Source organism: Capricornis sumatraensis, chromosome 17 (genome assembly GCF_032405125.1).
Source record: "Capricornis sumatraensis isolate serow.1 chromosome 17, serow.2, whole genome shotgun sequence".
In the NCBI taxonomy this organism is placed as follows: domain Eukaryota; kingdom Metazoa; phylum Chordata; class Mammalia; order Artiodactyla; family Bovidae; genus Capricornis; species Capricornis sumatraensis.
This window is the reverse complement of record NC_091085.1, coordinates 62807658-62825768: the sequence shown is the minus strand read 5'-3', so window position 1 is coordinate 62825768 and position 18111 is coordinate 62807658. Positions and strand designations below refer to the sequence as shown.

Sequence of the window (18111 nt, the reverse complement as noted above, 5' to 3'; positions counted from 1 at the left end):
TTTCACCCCGCTGCGGCTTCCTTATCTTGTTGGTAGGAAACCCAGGAAGACTTGCTTTTCCAATTAATTCCTCCCCAGTCAGAAACCTGTCTGGAGTCTCATTAGGACCTGTGAGTCAGGGAGAAATTGCTGGAAAGCCCTTGACACCAGTGACTGCTGATGTAGAAGATTCTGGGGGGAAAACAAAACAAAACAAAACCTTCCCTGCTGGACACAGTTTAGCCTGAAGGATTTCCAAGATGACCAAGGTACCAGTCACCAAAAAGATGCAGAGTGCCCCTGCCTCCGGGGCCCTATTTCCCTTTTTTGCCTCAGCTCTCCTAACACAGGTGAGTCTCTTGTCTCTTTGCAAAAGCAGTCTTGTTTTCAAGACGAAAAATAGAAATTAGCCTCCAGACCAACCAGGGACATCGGGAGAAAGAAGTGTCAGGGTGTAATTAAATTGTGACACATTCCTGTTGCTATCAGTGGTTGGTTACTCGTGAAGAATGAAAATGCCAGCCAGAACGGGGAGCTGGGCCATCCTATTAGCTAGTAATTCCAAAATGATGGAATAAATCGGCAGTGACACTAGAACATCAGGAAAAAATTAAGATGAATTGTAGGCTTGCCATCGCAGAAATTATTTTCAGAGTTCCACTGTGCTCAGGGTACGTGCACATCCTCTCTCTTCGCAGAGAGACTACAGAGTGTCAAACTTCGGAGTTTGAAGCCTGATTTGGCGTCTCACCAGCTATTGAGATGAGTTGCTTAGCATCTCTGAGGCTTTATTTGCTCCTGTCTATGAAATGAGAACAGGAACATCAAGTAGGCAGAACGGTGTGAGGACTGAGTAAGATATGGAAATTGTTTAGGGTGATGCTAACACTTGATCATGTATGTATGGGACAAGAAATACTGTTGTTGGTTTGAAAGACAAATCAAAAATGAGTATGTGTTTAGTGCTGGGCATCAAATTGTTTCTGGTTTTTAATGATCAGAACTGGGCAGGCCAGTTTTGTCTGTGTTAAACATGTCTTTGTTATTGTATCTGCAAACCCCCATGTTTACCCCTACCTTGGCCAAGGTAAGTGAACAGTGGGAGGGGAACAAAGCCTATTACTGGCCTTCTGGGGTCCACCCACACTGGTATATCTTGTGGCTCAAGGTCCTGCCCCAGGAAGGAGGACTTTGAGAAAAGTCAAGGCACAGAAAAGAGTTTAAAACTCACCCATGCTAATGTGGTGATCCAAAGCGTTCCTGAGCTCCTACTTTCCAAGGATTGACACAGCTCTGTGCAGCCCTCATTGCTCAGCCCTCTTACTGAGTTCCCTCTGAAATATGCAGTCTTCACCAGCGTCCCCTCTGGTTTCAAGATGCTACACGGAAATGGGTTTTATGCAGAGCCCCCCGCCCCCCCGGGAATGAACTTCCCAGCATAGCAATGAGAGAAGGGAAGGAAGTAGATATTTCAGAATCAGCGGTGAGTGTGAGCACATGGCCAGTGGACCCAAATAGCCTGGCTTGAACCCTGGATCTGCCTCTTTGCAGCCCTGTGACCTTGAGCAAGTTACAGAACTTCTCTGCTCCAGTGTTGCCTGTCTGTAAGATGGGGATATCATAGGACCTCCTCTTGGGATTGCTGTGAGCATGCTCTGATATGTCCAAAGTTGAAGAACAGCATCTTAGGTCGTTAGCACTTCCTAGATTTTTGTTACATGGTTGTTGCATTCATTTAGTGAACTTGTTGAATTTCTCTTGTGTGCTGAATACCTGCTCTTGTAAAATTTAAAACTTGCCTAAAAAATATTCACAATCTGTAGTGTGTATGTTGGGGCAGAAAGTAAAAGAAATAGTTCACTGTAATGCAATGTGATAAATGGTATGGGAGGGATGTATCATTGGGTATAGTGGGAATGCAGAGGACAGGTAATTCAGGCTCGTGTGTGTGAGAGAGAGAGAGAGAGAAAGAGAGAGAGAGAACCTGTAACCAAGTTTTCCATCTTGGGTTAGAGACATTGGGGAAAGTGGAGGAGGACGCAGAGGTTGAAAAGATCATCTCTGTGTTGAGAGGAGCGTAGATAGGACTCTGGAAGGTCAAGAGCAGGGAAGCAGGCTTCTAGGCATCTGTTGGATAAACAAGACCTCAGGCACAAAACCACAGAAATCCTGCTGCCCACACCCCACTGTCTAGGAAATAATGAAGACCCTAGGGTGTCCCTGGCTAACATTTGAAATATCATGAAATACCTTTAGAAATTTCAACTTTTTAGAGCTACTGTAAAGCATTGATTGCTTCCCTGGTGGCTCAGTGGTAAAGAATCACCCTGCCAATATAGGAGACACAGGTTCAATCCCTGGGTAAGGAAGATCCCCTGGAGAAGGAAATGGCAACCCACTCCAGTATTCTTGCCTGGAAAATCCCATGGACAGAGGAGCGTGGCAGACTGTAGTCCATGGGGTTGCAAAGAGTCAGACACGACCTAGCAACTAGACCACTAAACCACAACAAATGCCAGGCAGCCAGGTGTCCAGTGAGGCGTGATTTGAGGAAGAATCTGGCTTCTCAGGGGAGGAAGGTGAGACCAGCTGGGCTTAATGGGAATGCCACTTCCTGCTGTGTGCTGGTGTAGTGGGTGACACCTGGCGGCGACTCCCAAAAGTGTCCTGAAGCCCTCTGGCCGTTTTTCTTCTCCCGGGGTTGAAAGTTGCTTTATCATAACTAATGTTACAACGGAACCTTTCTCAGCACAGCATCTTCGTGTAGATTTTTCGGCGGAGGGAGGGAGTGTAAATAATGCGTGCAAATCCTCTGCTTGAATGTCTTGTTGAGGAAACCGTCTAGCCTGCCCTAAGTCAGATGCCCTAATCTGTTTAAGGAGTTCCTTGTCCCCTTGTCCCTTGGTTTCTCAAGGAAGCAAAAGAGAAGTTTAATGGGATTAGCCATGGGGGAGAGACGGAGCAGAGCATATGTAGATTACCACGGGTCCACATTTTTTTCTTTGGAAGAGGCTGGAACAGAGAAGGGCACTTCAGACACCCTCTCCATGTTCTAGAATGGAAATGTAGGGATGCATTTGGCAAAAACTATATAAAGGCATGGAATCCTTTATAGAAGCTCTGTGTCTGGGTGGCAGAGGGGCAAGAAGGATCCTCAGTTTGGGCAGACACTGAAACAGGCAGGAGCTAGACTGGGTGCTTCAGTGAATCCTAGCTTTGTGATTAAAAGAGCAGATTCTTCAGCAAACGATATGGGTTCGGACCCCAACTCTGATACTCAGCTATGTTGTGGGTCCTTGAACAAATCAGTGCCTCTCTGTGCCTCAGTTTCCTCCTCTGTGAAATGGGTACCTTGTATTTGATCTAAGGCATCTTCCATTTCAAGAGGCATCACCATTTTCTGTGTGCCAACAAGAAACAAAACTCTACTGACTAAACTATGCCCTACTTTCAATTATAAGAAGTACCCCAGTTTAAGAGATGCTGAAATGAGTAAAGAAAATGCACATCTTAGAATAGAGGAAATCCAGCTTAAAATGTTCTGGTCTCATAGGGTTTTGTGGGGATTAGATGAATTAATATGGGTAAAGCTCTTAAAACAGGGCCTGGCGCAGAGTAAATACTAGGAAATGTTAGCCATTATGACACTGTTGCTTAATCTTTTAATTGACTCTGTGATAGAGTGTAGTTATTACAACCCCCTACCCCCCGCCAGCCCCCACTCCCACTTTGCACCTGAATAAACTGAGGCTTGAAGAGCCCCAGGGTCTAGTTCTCTGCTGAGAGGTAAGTTGGCAGATTCAGGGAGATGGAGGCAAGCTATATACAGTCCCATCTAAGGAGAAGACCTTGGCCTGAGCATCACTGTCCTGCAGCCACTACCATTCACCCCAACGGTGAGAATGGAGTTGCCCAGGGCAGTCTCAGAAGTTCAGCCCACCATCCAGTCGGGCTATCTGGAATCAAACAAGCACAGGTTTCCTCCAACAAGAGAAACCTTGACTCCAACATAATACATTTCCACCGCCAACATGAAGCAATTTTCCTCTTTGTTCAGATAAGAGAAATTGTGGCCTAAAGTGGTAACTTTGTTCGAAGTGGGCTCAGCACTGGGTAATTTCTCTAGTCTCTAATCATGGAGACTATGCCCCCTGCCCTGAATCAGTGATTACCCTGAAAAATAAAATAAATAAGAGATCTGAAGACCACTTGAGATTCAGTTCTAAAAAATCCCAGCCAGCTGCACCTTCATTTTTATCGTCACTCATGACTTTTAGGCCAGGAAGATAGCAACGAGTCCTTTTTTCTCCCCCAAGGGATTCTTTGGCTCCATTGTTACTGCATGGAGACAATTGCAGAGTTCGAGTTGTTGCTTTGTTTCCTTTCTGCCCTGAAGCTCTGGACTGGTGATGTTTGCCTCAGTGAATATGGCTGTGTCTAATCACAGACCCATGTGACAGTCGGCTCCCTCTGTGATAAATCAGGGTGCCAGGAAGGCATGTGTTCATTACCTTCTGACATGGGAAGAACGAGAGGCACTTTCTTTATGCTGGACGAAATGAAGTGAGTTCTTTGTCTCATCTGCGAAGAAGCAGCTGCTGAGCATGGAGAGGTGAGGGGGGGGATGGGAGGGGAGCAGCAGAAGAAAAACATCAGAGTCTAGTTGATATGATGCAAGCTTAGTGACAGGGTAAGTTCTCCGCCTTTGAAATCAGACAAGGTGGGCTCGAATGTGCTCTTTGACCCTAATGTGAGGTTCTGTGAAACGGCCTGAATAATAATAGGGTCTACCATGTAGATCTTTTGAGAGGATTAAATAAAATAGTGCGTCTGAAATACTGAGCGTGGCACTCAGTACACAGTGAACTCCTGAGTAGGTGATGACAGTTGTTATTATGACTCATGCTCCTTTGTCTTCTCTGGCTGGACACGTGTGCCTCCATCACTGTTCTGAAGATAGCCCAGATGTGAAGCCTGAAGGAAGCTGAGCATTAACTGTAAAGTCGCAGACTGGGATCCATCATTAGTGATGCCAAGTCCCAGTTTAAGGGTAGAAGGGAGGAAGCAGGCCTAGGCATATTTTTAAGAATTTGTGTGAGAGTATATTTTTATGGAGATCAAGCCAGTCCTAAAGGAAATCAGCCCTGAATATTCATTGAAAGGACTAATGCTAAAGCTTCAACACTTTAGCCATCTGATGTGAGGAGCCAGCTCAATGGAAAAGACCCTGATGCTGGGAAGGATTGAAGGCAACGAGCGAAGAGGGCAGCAGAGGATGAAATTGTTAGATGGCATCACCGACTCAATGGGCATGAACTTGAGCAAGCTCTGGGAGATAGCAGAGGATGGGGAAGCCTGATATGCTGCAGTCCATGGGGTCACAAAGAGTTGGACACAACTTAGTGACTGAACAGCAACACCATTAGCATAATTTTGTGAAGGATGAGATGCCTTGCAGGAGAGAGTTCATCCTGATGGCAGAAATGCATGACCAGTTCAAAAATCCTAGTTGTAGGAAAGGGAGTGCCCTTAAGAATGATTTAAATCCCTTGGTTTTAACTTTCAGCCCAGTCTCATTAGTCATGTTTGAATCCTATGGAGAGACAGAAGTGGCTAAAAAAAAAAAAAAGCCTTATGTATCAATTAGGATCATTCTTGGTTGCAAGTAAGAGAAAAAACTCAAAAGCAGGGTCGCAAAGAGTCGGACACGACTGAGCGACTGAACTGAACTGAAACAAATGTGGATTTATTTTTATTCTGTGAAAAGTCTGGAGGTATATGCCCACTGGCATGAGTTCAAGGAGGAACTAGTTAATATTAAGACTGGCAGGTCCTTTTCCCTCATGGTCATAGAATGGCTACCTCATCTCCACCCATTACATTCATATTCCAGTAGAAAGAGGATAAAATGGAGGGTAAGAACTATTTTTGTCTTTTAAATGAGGCAAACAAAGCCTTTCCAGGAAAATTCCCAGCATGTTTCCTCTTATGTCTCATCTGCTAGGGTACTGTCACCTGTCTTTTATTAATTGCAAGAATGGCTGGGGGTGGGGAAAAAAAAAAAAAAACAATGGCTGGGAAAGTGTGTACCTATCCTGAGTGTGGAAAAGCAGGAGCAAGAGAGAGGTGAAAGTATTGGAGAGAAGGGTCAGGTTGACTGATCAGCAATAACCAGCACAAATGACTTCACAAAAAATCAGATATTGGGTGGGTCCCAAGCAATACAGTAACCTAAAAGAGAGAGAGACAGCTCTTAGCCTGTACCACAACTGTGTAGGGATATCAAGGGCCTTTGTCCATAGAGGCACTTTTAAAAACTGGACAGAATCCACTGAAGGGCTGAGGGGGTCAGGATAAGGGGGAAGTCACCAAGTGAAACATTCATTCAGCTGCTGTTTACTGAGCTCCAGATATGTGCTAAGTGTGATTCTAGGTGTTGAGGATACCTAGAAGTGAAAAAAGACAATCACATGGGACAACCTTCCAGAAACTGAAAAATATAGGGAGTCAGATGAAAAGAGATGCAAGATAGTGGACTGTCTTTATTCCTTTGACTCCCTTCTGTTTTCATCATTTGGAGAGTGGAGGGTAGGGGGGCTTAAAGAATCAATCTCTGGTTAGATAAGCCTTTGCACAACCGTAGAAAGAGACCTATCCTTGACCCCTTTTTCAGCATTCCTGCAGCCTCTAAAGACTCAGCTGTCATCTGTTCAGTTCAAAAGCTGCAGAATCCACGTGGGGTTCAGTGGCAAGTAGCACTTACAGAAAATCTGACAGAAGCCAATTAAACCTTTCTTGGACTGAACAAATCAACATATTTTTCTCAGAGATCTTTCTGACAGTTAAATTCAAAATCATAATCACCAGTAATGGGATACCTTCTATCATGAGATGGTGGCATTTTCCCTTCTGAATTCCTGTTTTCAAACTCTGCTGAAAAAATTTCTTGCAGGTTCAATTTTGATCTGATGTATTTCTAAGTTGGAATTTATGCAATCGGGAGTTGTATTTAATAACTCAAAAGTTAGCTCTGTTTGGAGATCTGCCTGTAAGTGTGGAAGTGCTTTGGGATTTCTGGATTTCACTAAGTGGGAAGATTATACAGTTGGGATGATTTCTGGAATGGGTTCAGTGTTGTCAGGGGCTTCAAGGGGTCCATGTCTGGCTGCAACTCAGTGGCAGAAAGAATGGAAAGTAATGCCCCATTGTAGCCTGGTACAGCAGAGACGGCAGTGACAATGGCTACTCCAGTACTCTTGCCTGGGAAATCCCATGGACGGAGGAGCCTGGTAGGCTGCAGTCCATGGGGTCGCTAAGAGTCGGACACGACTGAGCGACTTTACTTTCACTTTTCACTTTCACACATTGGAGAAGGAAATGGCAACCCACTCCAGTGTTCTTGCCTGGAGAACCCCAGGGACGGGGGAGGCTGGTGGGCTGCCGTCTATGGGGTTGCACAGAGTCGGACACTACTGCTGTGACTTAGCAGCAGCAGCAGCTTCAGCCTAGTACAGGGTCAATATGACCCCCTGAGATGTCTATTAAATATATGACAGGTGTTTTGGATGCATTAATATGAATCAGACTTGGGGGCTTCTCTCAAGAAATCCATAATTCTGTTGGAGAGAAAATGCATAAATAATCATGAATCAAAATGGCTAATAAGTTAAAAAGGAAGGTAAAAGATATATTAGAGTTGGAGACAGAAGCAAGTTCTATCATGGGAAGAAAGGTGCAGTGAAGCCATCTGACCTGCAACTTCAGTGTTGGCTGGATGTGGACTTGGGGTGATACAAGACACTCAATCGTGGCTGGATTTTCTTATTTTCTAATGCATCAGGGTGAGGCAGAGTTTGTTGCCATTCACCCCCAAAGAACAGGTTCTTTCTTGATTTCCTGTTGGACAAAAGGCTGTTCCACAGAGCTCCAGCAGGTAAATCTTTCCATGCTCTTCTCCACACACAAAGTTACCCAAGTTTCTGTTCTGGGGGGGTTTCAAATTAGGGAGGATTTAGCTCCATGAGTTCCCGTTAAATCTTTCAATAACTGAAAAGTTCTAATGTTTTACTTCCTTTAAGACTATGAATTTCAGCAGAACAGGGTTTCTCAACCTTGACTCCATTGACATTTGGGGCCGATGGGCTGCCATGTGCATTGTAGGATGCTGAGCAGCACCCCTGGTCTCTGGCCATTAGACGCCAATTTTGACAACCACAAATGTGTTGATATTACCAAATGTCCTCTGGGGAGCAAAGTCATCTTGGGTTGAGAATCATGGCAGTGCAGGACCACCCAAGTCCTAAGTACCTTTCCCCAGCTGAATGGTGAGACGTTCCCCTTTAAATAAATGATGCCATTGTGTACCCAGTTGTTCAGGCAGAAACCTGAGCTTCATCTTTGCTTTCTCCCTCTTCATCATCTCTTATGTTCAATCAGCTGCCTCAGGGCAGGCACTCTGTGGACACTGCCTCCTTCCCCAAGGTCACTACCTGATCCAGGATGCCCTCATCTCCATCTCTAGCCTGGACTATTCCACTAGCCTCCCAACTGCCCCCTTTACCTTCAATCTGACCTTCTTCCAACCCGTTCTCTTTCATTACAAGTGTGATATTGTCATTTCCCTGGTTAAAACAATTAATGGCCCTCAAAATGAAGATGATTATCTTTAATAAGGTTTAAAAGGCTCTGCATGATCGAGTCCCTGCCGGCTTTTCCAGCTCCATCTTTGATTACTTGGTCTACTTGGAAGTCACACTGGGTTCCGAAGGTGCTGTGCCTTCCATCTTCTTCCTCCTTGTAGAACTTTCTCCCCTTTCCCTCCTCCCCACAAGAAACTGTAGCTTTCCACAGCAAGATGTTTCCAGGGTTCCGAACAGTGGTGGAATGGGGGTGGCCCTTGCTGGGAATTAGGAGGTCAGTTTGGAGTATGAGCTCTCTTGCTACATAGCTGTATGACCTTGGGCAAATCACTTCACCTCTGTAGTTTCTTCATATTCATATGCAGAACCGAGAACCCTAACCTCACAGTCTGGGGGTATCCTCCTTGCTATATGACTCCAGAGAGCAAATAATGGCTGCCACTTACTAAGCATCTATTATGCCCCTACTGTGTTCTGCGTATTTTATTAAAGTTAGCGCCTCAGTCCCATGGGGCAAATGCTGTCATTACCCCTGTTTGTAGAGATGATAAAACTGAGGCTTGGAGAGATTTTGTGACTTGCCCAGAGATACCCAGACATGTAGGTGATAGGATTTGAATCCAGGACCAACTAACTAGAGACATTCTATGCTCTTAAGATCAGTCTGGTTACCTGCAGTAAGAAGAAACAATAGACAAGTATCTCTCTACAAGGAGTACCTGTCATTCGCATTTTTAAAGAGTATATTCAGGAAGTCTCCAGCAGAAAAAGAAAAGTGCCAGTTTTAGCTGTAGGTGATGTAAACAAGAATGTGACTGTGCCCCGTGACCACAGACCAGGATATTTGCATTTTCTTGAGCTCTTGCTAAAATACGCCAGTGAGCTTTTCTGGAAGAGAAGCGCAGCTGGGGACAAGGAGGGACAAGGGTGGGGGGAACCCCTGTTTGTGGCTTAGATGCATCTTTCTAAATAATGCTCATTTCAATGAAGGTTTATCAGCCATTTCTAATTAGAGTCGCATTTCTAAGAAAGACGTGTTTTAATGCTGGGTCAGTACACTGTCAAGACCTGCTAGATAAAATGGCAAGGAAGACAGGCCCAGCTAATGAGGAATGAGGTTCTGGGGTGTGTGTGGCTGAGATGTTGATCACTGTAAACAGTTTAATTGGTTTGAATAATATGGATAAATATCTAGTTAAATGGATTTAGTCTAAATCCAAGCTCTGACCTGCTGAATTTTTTATTTTCTACCAAAAGGAAAAAATAACCCTACATCATAATTGCCTGTTAATTTGTCTGGTCCCACCAGTAGACTTGGAGCTCATTGAAGGGAAAGGACCCTGCCTTGCTCACAAGTCTATCCCCAGAGCCTAGCACAGTGCCTGGTGCAGGATTTAAGTTCGGTATGAGAATAGTCTGTATTCTCAGGACCAAGGATAGCTCTGCATGGCAAGTGAGGCATCAGATCCCCCAGGGTAACTGTAAATTTCACTTAGGCAAAGGCTGTAGGTGTTTTACACACCAGTACATCCCCAGCACATACTGGGTGCCCCATAAAGAGAGATGACATTCTAACATTTGCTATGTGTATGACTGGGGGCAAGTTGCTCTCTGTGTCTCAGTAACTTTATCTCACATACAGAAATAATAACAACTCTGGCTTTGGAGTGTTGTTGGGAGGATCAATGAGATAATACAAAGGAAAGCCCCTGGCACATAATAGGTGCCCACTGAATGCTCTCTCTTCATATTTCCACTTAGGGGTTGAAGCCATTGGCTCCCCAAAATATCAACCATTAAAACATTTAAATACTGACATTTCCAGAAATGATGACTCTCATGCCGATCATTTTTTTTATACATTCAGGAAATGGCAGCCAAAAGGGTAACATGACTGAAATGTATTATTTCCAAGGGCCCTTGAAGCAAATGCCCAAGCGGCAATTAGCACATGGTTGTCACCTGGGTTGCTCTTGCTTATTGGCTGATCCCATCTTCTGCTAATCAAACTGCTTCTCTGGTATTTTTAGACCTTCTTAAAAAGTTCTCTCAAAACTCAGGAAGCAGACGGATACCAAGGAATCTGAGAACATGAATCTGGCATTCTCGTAGGAAATGAACTTGGTGGATGTGGAAGAGCATTCCACGGGTGCATGGGAGCTAGCATGGGCAGCCTGATGATTCTTTAACCCTGACCAGTCTTCTCACCTTTTCCCTCCCTGCCTCGAACCAACAAATAACCCTGCTTGTTCCCTTTTTTGTGCAGCTCCAGGGCTTGGGATTTAAATTGTCTCAGTAAAAGGATTAATTCTTGAGCTTCCCAGTCTGGCCAGACAAACCCTTGTCAGGGTTGATTGACTTAGCACCTGGGCCACAGATCATTCCAGGGTCTGAGTCCTGTTGCTCACCTGCTCTGTGACCTTAGGTTATCTGCTTCTCCTCTCTGATGAACTGACCAATGCCATTCACTCCACAACACTGAGAGGTAGGCAATATTTACCGCACTTTGCAGGTGAGGAAACAGAGGCTAAGAGAGCTACCCTCCACCTTGCCGCCCTGCCCTAGAAGCACGACCCAGCCTGCTCCTGTCCTCTGGGTTTTCCCCGAAGGTATCAAAGACCAGCTCGCCAGCCCCCACCTGCAGGGGTCACATTTTATGCTCTTGAGCATCACGGCAGCTGGTCTCTCATTTGATTTGAGCTGAAGGATGCAGCCGCCTCCTCCCTTTGGGTTCACAATTCAAAGCGTCCCAGCAGCTGCTGTCAAGTCACTGCACAAATCTCTTTCCCTCTCCACTCTGTTTTTATATTCTCAGCGTGGGGATACAAACAGAGAGTCCTATGTGCTCCTACCGCTGCCTCGGAAATGCCTTCCAGGTGGTCTTTCTGACCTTCTTTTGGAGTCTGATGTCTGTGGCATCTTGGATCCATACAAGGACAGTGTGTACTGTCCTACAGCCTATTTTACTTGTTAGCCTACTGTTTATTGAGGATTCGGATTGTACCAGGTGATTTATCTTTGTAAATTTGTCTTACTTGAGACTTTATGACAACCCCATGATGAAGGTGTTGTCCCCTCCATTTTATAGCTGAGAAAACTGAGGCTCAGACACAGAAAGGGACTTGTGTGATGGAGAAGCTGAGATTCAAAACCAGACCAGTCTGGCTCCAAAGTCCCGTTTTGTTTTCCCCTCTCTGCATGGGGCCCAGAGCTGCTACTCTTTTATTTGCTGAGATGGAGACATGGCTTCACTTTCAAGCCCCCAGATTTAGGTCCAAACTGTGCTCCCCCAGCCCGCACCCTCCCCATTGCAGAAGCCCTTCCGAGCTCATCAGACATTATGGGAGCATCCTGCGGGGGCGGGGGGGGGGGGTGGTATGTCACAGTGTCCACAGAAGTCACTCCAAATGCAGCCATCTCTCAGTTCCTCACGAAACAAAGGGGCCCCTTTTCTTCCTTTTTATTGTTAGAACCTGGTCCTACTGCAAATAGATTTGAAACTAGACCTCGCCTGCCTCTGAAGGAAGAGAGCCCCTTCTGGCACCTAAAGGACCTGAATTTAGCCTGTGGTAGGGCCCTTAATGAAGTGGGTGAGGAGGTTGGTCAGAGGTCAGACACCCTCTAAGCCCCCAGCCCTGATTCAGGGAGAATCAGAGAATGTCACTCCACAGAGAGCAGTTTTCGCTTCACCACAGGTTTGGAGGCTGAGCGTGAAGTGTCTGTCTCCTCTCGCTCCCTCCTCCCTCCTCCCTCTCTGCTCTCTCCCCACCCCTCTCCCCTTTGCATCCTGAAGCCTAACAGTATTTGCTAGCTCCTCTTGTGCTTCCTTTTAGCTCCTTTAATTATTATAGCAATTTCATCTGTTGAAAAAGAGACAAAGGGAAAAAAACCCCAGGACAGCCTGGTCACTTGGACACCGAGGGCAGAGAGCGGTTCAGACCAACTGCCAAGCCATCCAGTCCTGCAGGCTCTTGGTTTCGTTAATGTTCTTTCATCTGCCCTAGATTGTAATGGGAGGCTGGTCTGTGATTGTGTACTTTAGGTAAATAGATCGTTAGGTAAGATTGATAGCAGAGCGGAGCAGTCCAGGTAATGTTTTAAGCCCAAAGCAAAAGAGCACAAGGGTGTCTCCAGCCGTAAATGACAGGACCACAATTCACGCAGTTTCAGTGAAGGGTGTGTCAGGGGCATTTTCAGCACAAATGGCCACTTTCTGAAGGTTTGTTTTTACTGCCTTCACAAAGGGAGACTTGCTTTTTCAGCTAGACACAGAGCCACAAGCCTTCAGGCAAATGAAGGGTTTGTTTTGATAATGAACTTGATATCGAGTTACAACTCATTAATATAGACCACACAATGTTATTGCAGCTAATTTCTTCATTTTACAAAGCCTGGTTCTCAACAAAGCATATTATTGGCCCCAAATGAATTTTTTTTTAAAGAAAGAGTAGATGCCACAAAGGCTCAGCGGGTTCAAGGCAGAAATGGCACAGCTGTGTGCAGAACGTGAATGCACCAGCGGCTGCTGCTTCCAATTCTGCCAGGGTCACGAGGCACTCAGACTTGGGCTTTGTATTCAAGGAGAGGTTTACATCAGAGCACTGGAACCAAAGCCAAAGCATTCCTCTCTTATGTTCAGGAGGCAGTATAACGCAGATCAACGCATTTCCCAGAAACTCTGAAGCCGGGGACTCGTCACCCAGAAGCAGAGTCTTTGGGAAACCCTGAAGGGTGTTTCGGCAGCTTTCTGCCTGCACCCAGAGAACGTGATGGTAACGTTTTCTGTCGGATGAGCCCTGGTTCTGCAGTTGCCCAGCTGTATGACCTGAGGCACGTCACCACCTTCCATTCCAAGCCTCAGTTTTCTCAAGTGCAAAATGGGGATGAAGATAGTCCCCAGGAGCCTCCATCTGGAGAGGACCGGCCAGATGTTGGTGCCGAACTTGGACGTGCTCTGGTCCTCTACACTCTCTTCCTAGTTGCTGTCGGGCAGTTCTTCCACGCAGCCAGCTTCCTCTGACTCCCTCCCTTGTCGCTTTTCTCCTCAGTTGTGTGGGGTGCCACGGTCATAGCCCTCATCACACACCTCCTCACAGGTCTGCACCACCGCCAACAGAGAGGGCCACCGACAAGGGACCATCATTAATCTTTGTATTCAGTATATACAGCCACTGTTTGCAGCACACCTGTTATGTGCCAGCCTCATGGAAGACAAGTGATAAATGTGTGTTGACTGAATTCATCCAGCATCTTCTGCAAAGAGAGGACCTGTTATCTCCTTGTACATCTACTTGCTCTGAACAACACAAATCCTATTTAAAATGTGTTGCTGGAATTCCCTGGCAGTCCAGTGGTTAGGACTCCACACTTTCACTGCTGAGAGCGTGGGTTTGATCCCTGGTCAGGGAACTGAGATCCTACAAGCTATTCGACATGGCCAAAACAGCAAAAAAAAAAAAAAATTGTTGCTTGTGGTATTTTTTAAAATTTCCACGCCTTGCCTATAGGTTTTCTGTTAATTCTAGAAGTCTACTTCTGGGGATATGGTCTCCTTGCCATCTTTGGTGAAATCCTTTTGAACACCTAAGTACACTGAAGCTCTGTGGAAGTCTAGCTTTCCTTAGGTACTGTACCCATTGCTTTATTATTTGAACTATGCATAGTTATTCATTTTTATTTCATTCATAGTTGTTAATTCATTTCCATTTAGTTCATTCATATCCATTTCCTTCCTTTCCTTCAAAATTTCATTTTCTAGCCTTGCCCACCCTTCTAGCGCCATGTTTCTTTCTAGAGACCTTGGCCATGAGGGCATATCACTCTTTCACCAAATCTTTAGAACATTTCTGTTTAAAGTCTAGTGAGGAAGGTGATGAGAATTCTCTTCCTTCTCAATACAATACCAACTTTCAGGTACATACACTGTGGTCACCTTTCCCCAAAGTTTCCTGCAGGGTTTCCTCCTCTGTTGATTCCCTGTCTGTTTTTCAGTGGACTCCTGTATCTGTACAGAGGTTAAATTTTTGGAAATGCAAATGAGAAATACACTTTGGGTTTATAGCAGAGGCCTGAAAACTGGCCTCTCACCACTGAAATACCTTGCATCAGGACCAATTTTGCAGTTTCTCATACTCACCTGTGTGTTCTGAAGCCTTTTACTCTATTAGATTTTTTTTTTCTAAATCATTTTACTCTCACTCAAATGCTTTAAAAATTTTTTCTTGAAGTATACATAAAAATGTATATAGATATGTGTACAGTTTGCTGAGTTTTTACATGGTGAAAAGATCCGTTCTCCTTCACCAAAATCAAGATGTAAAGCATTACCAGAATCCCCCAAGCTCCCCGACCCCCACGGTGGTAATCATCTTCCTGACGTCTATCACCAACAGTATGTTTTGCCTGGTTTTCAGTATATATAAATGGAGTCATGTGTACATACATTTTGGGATCTGGCTTCATCTGTCTATTATGAGATTCATTTATGTTTTCATGTGTAATTGTCATTTGCTCATTCTCTCTGCTGCTGTATCGTGTTCTTATGTGTAAATGTACTACAATTTATTTGTCCATTTACCCACTGAAGGACTTTTGGGTTCTGTAGTTTCGGAGGGAGAAGGGGATGGAATTATTACAAAAATGCTGTTATGAATGTTTTTTGTACGTCTTTGGGGGAACGAATGTTCTTGAATACACACACACATATTCTTGAAGAGAGAAAAGTAGGTGGGTAGATGTTGTCGTTGGTGAATCAGTAAGTTGTATCCAACTCTTGTGACCCCATGGACTAGAGCACACCAGGCTCCTCTGTCCTCTACTGTCTCTTGGAGTTCGCTCAGGTTAGTGTCCATTGAGTTGGTGATGCTATCTAACCATCTCATCCTCTGCCTCCTCCTCGTCCTTTTGCCTTCAATTTTTTCAGCATCAGGGTCTTTTCCATGAGTCTGCTCTTCACATCAAGTGGCCAAAGTATTAGAGCTTCAGCGTTAGTCCTTCCAATGAATATTCAGGACTGATTTCCTTTAGATTTGACTGGTTTGATCTCCTTGCTGTGCAAGGGACTTTCAAGAGTCTTCTCCAGCACCACAATTCAACAGCATCAATTCTTAGGCATTCATCCTTCTTTACAGTCCAACTCTCACATCTGTACATGGCTACTGGAAAAACCATAGCTTTGACTACGTGAACCTTTGTCAGCAAAGTGATGTCTCTGCTTTTTAATATGCTGTCTAGGTTTGTCATAACATTCTTTCCAGGGAGCAAGCATCTTTTAATTTCATGGCTGCAGTCACCGTCTACAGTGATTTTGAAGCCCACAAAAATAAAACCTATCACTGTTTCCACTTTTTACCCCTTCTATTTGCTGTGACATGATGGGACCAGACACTGTGATCTTAGTTTTGTGAATGTTGAGTTTCAAGCTACTTTTTCACTCTCTTCTTTCACCTCATCGAAAGGCTCTAGTTCCTCTTCCTGAGGTGGTACTATTAGAGTGATATCATCTGCATATCTGAGGTTGTTGATATTTCTCCCTGGCAACCTTGAACCCAGCTTGTGAGTCTTCCAGCCCAGCATTTCACATGATGTACTCTGCATAGAAGTTAAATAAGCAGGTGATGATATACAGCCTTGTCATACTCCTTTCCCAATTTTGAACCAGTCAGTTGGTCCATGTTCTGTTCTAACTGTTGCTTCTTGACCCACATACAGGTTTGTTTCTCAGGAGACAAGTAAGGTGGTCTGGTATTCCCATCTCTTTGAGAATTTTCCACGGTTTGTCATGATCCACACAGTCAAAAGCTTTAGTGGAGTCAATGAAGCCGAAGTAAATGTTTTTCTGGAATTCCTTTGCTTTCTCCATGATCCAGTGAGTGTTGACAGTTTGATGTCTGGTTCCTCTGCCTTTTCCAAACTCAGCTTTTACATAGGGAATTTCTCTGTTCACATGTTGCTGAGGCCTAGCTTGAAGAATTTTGAACATAGCTTTGCTAACATGTGAGATAAGTGCAGTCTTAATGGTAGTTTGAACATTCTTTGGCATTGCCCTTCTTTGGGATTGGAATGAAAATTGATTTCCAGTCCTGTGGCCACTGCTGAGTTTTTCAAATTTGCTGGCATAGTGAGTGCATCACTTTAACAGCATCATCTTTTAGGATTTGAAATAGCTCAGCTGGAATTCCATCACCTCCACTAACTTTATGCTTCCTAAGCCCCACTTGACCTCACACTCCAGGATCTCTGGCTGTACATGGTTATCTGTGTCATTAAGACCATTTTTGTACAGTTCTGTGTATTCTTGTCACCTTTTTAAAATCCCTTCTGCTTCTGTTAGGCCCATACTGTTTCTGTCCTTTATTGTGCCCATCCTGCATGAAATGTTCCCTTGGTAGGTCCAGTTTTCTTGAAGACATCTCTAGTCTTTCCCATTCTATTATTCTACTTCTTTGCGTTGTTCATTTAAGAAGACCTTCATATCTCCCCCTGCTATTCTCTGGAACTCTGTATTCAGTTGGGTATGTTTTTCCCTTTCTCCCTTGCCTTTTGCTTCTCTTCTTTCCTCAGTTCAGTTCAGTCACTCAGTTGTGTCTGACTCTTTGCGACCCCATGGATTGTAGCATGCCAGGCTTCCCTGTCCTTCACCAACTCCTGGAGCTTGCTCAAATTCATGTCCATCGAGTCGGTGATGCCATCCAACCATTTCATCTTCTGTCATCCTCTCCTCCTGCCTTCAATCTTTCCCAGCATCAGGGTCTTTTCCAATGAGTCAGTTCTTCGCATCAGGTAGCCACAGTACTGAAGTTCCAGCTTAAACATCAGTCCTTCCAATGAATATTCAGAACTGATTTCCTTTAGGATTGACTGGTTGGATCTCCTTGAAGTCCAAGGGACTCCTCAAGAGTCTTCCCCAACACCACAGTTCAAAAACATCCGTTCTTAGGTGCTCAGCTTTCTTTACAGTCCAACTCTCACATCCATCCTCAGATATGCAGATAGCACCACACTTACGGCAGAACATGAAGAAGAACTAAAGAGCCTCTGGATGAAAGTGAAAGAGGAGAGTTAAAAAAGTTGGCTTAAAGCTCAACATTCAGAAAACTAAGATCATAGCATTGGGTCCCATCACTTCATGGCAAATAGATGGGGAGACAATGGAAACAGTGACAGACTTTATTTGGGGGGGCTCCAAAATCACTGCAGATGGTGACTGCACCCATGAAATTAAAAGATGCTTACTTCTTGGAAGAAAAGTTATGACCAACCTAGACAGCATATTAAAAAGCGGAGGCATTACTTTGCCAACAAAGGTCCATCTAGTCAAAGCCATGGTTTTTCCTGTGGTCATGTATGGATGTGAGAGCTGGACTATAAAGAAAGCTGAGTGCTGAAAAATTGATGCTTTTCAACTGTGATGTTGGAGAAGACTCTTGAGAGTCCCTTGGACTGCAAGGAGATGGAACCAGTCCATCCTAAAGGAAATCAGTCCTGAATATTC

The 18111-nt window shown here is 44.7% G+C and overlaps 1 protein-coding gene across 1 annotated transcript in view; it reads left to right on the top strand.

Annotated features, from left to right (window-relative positions):
* Positions 1-239: 239 nt before the first annotated feature.
* CCDC60 (coiled-coil domain containing 60) overlaps positions 240-18111 on the top strand; it is a 167662-nt gene continuing 149790 nt past the window's right edge. Inside the window, exon 1 of the mRNA XM_068989616.1 lies at positions 240-329. Coding sequence (XP_068845717.1) covers positions 240-329 — 90 coding nt within the window. The remainder of the gene's footprint in view (positions 330-18111) is intronic.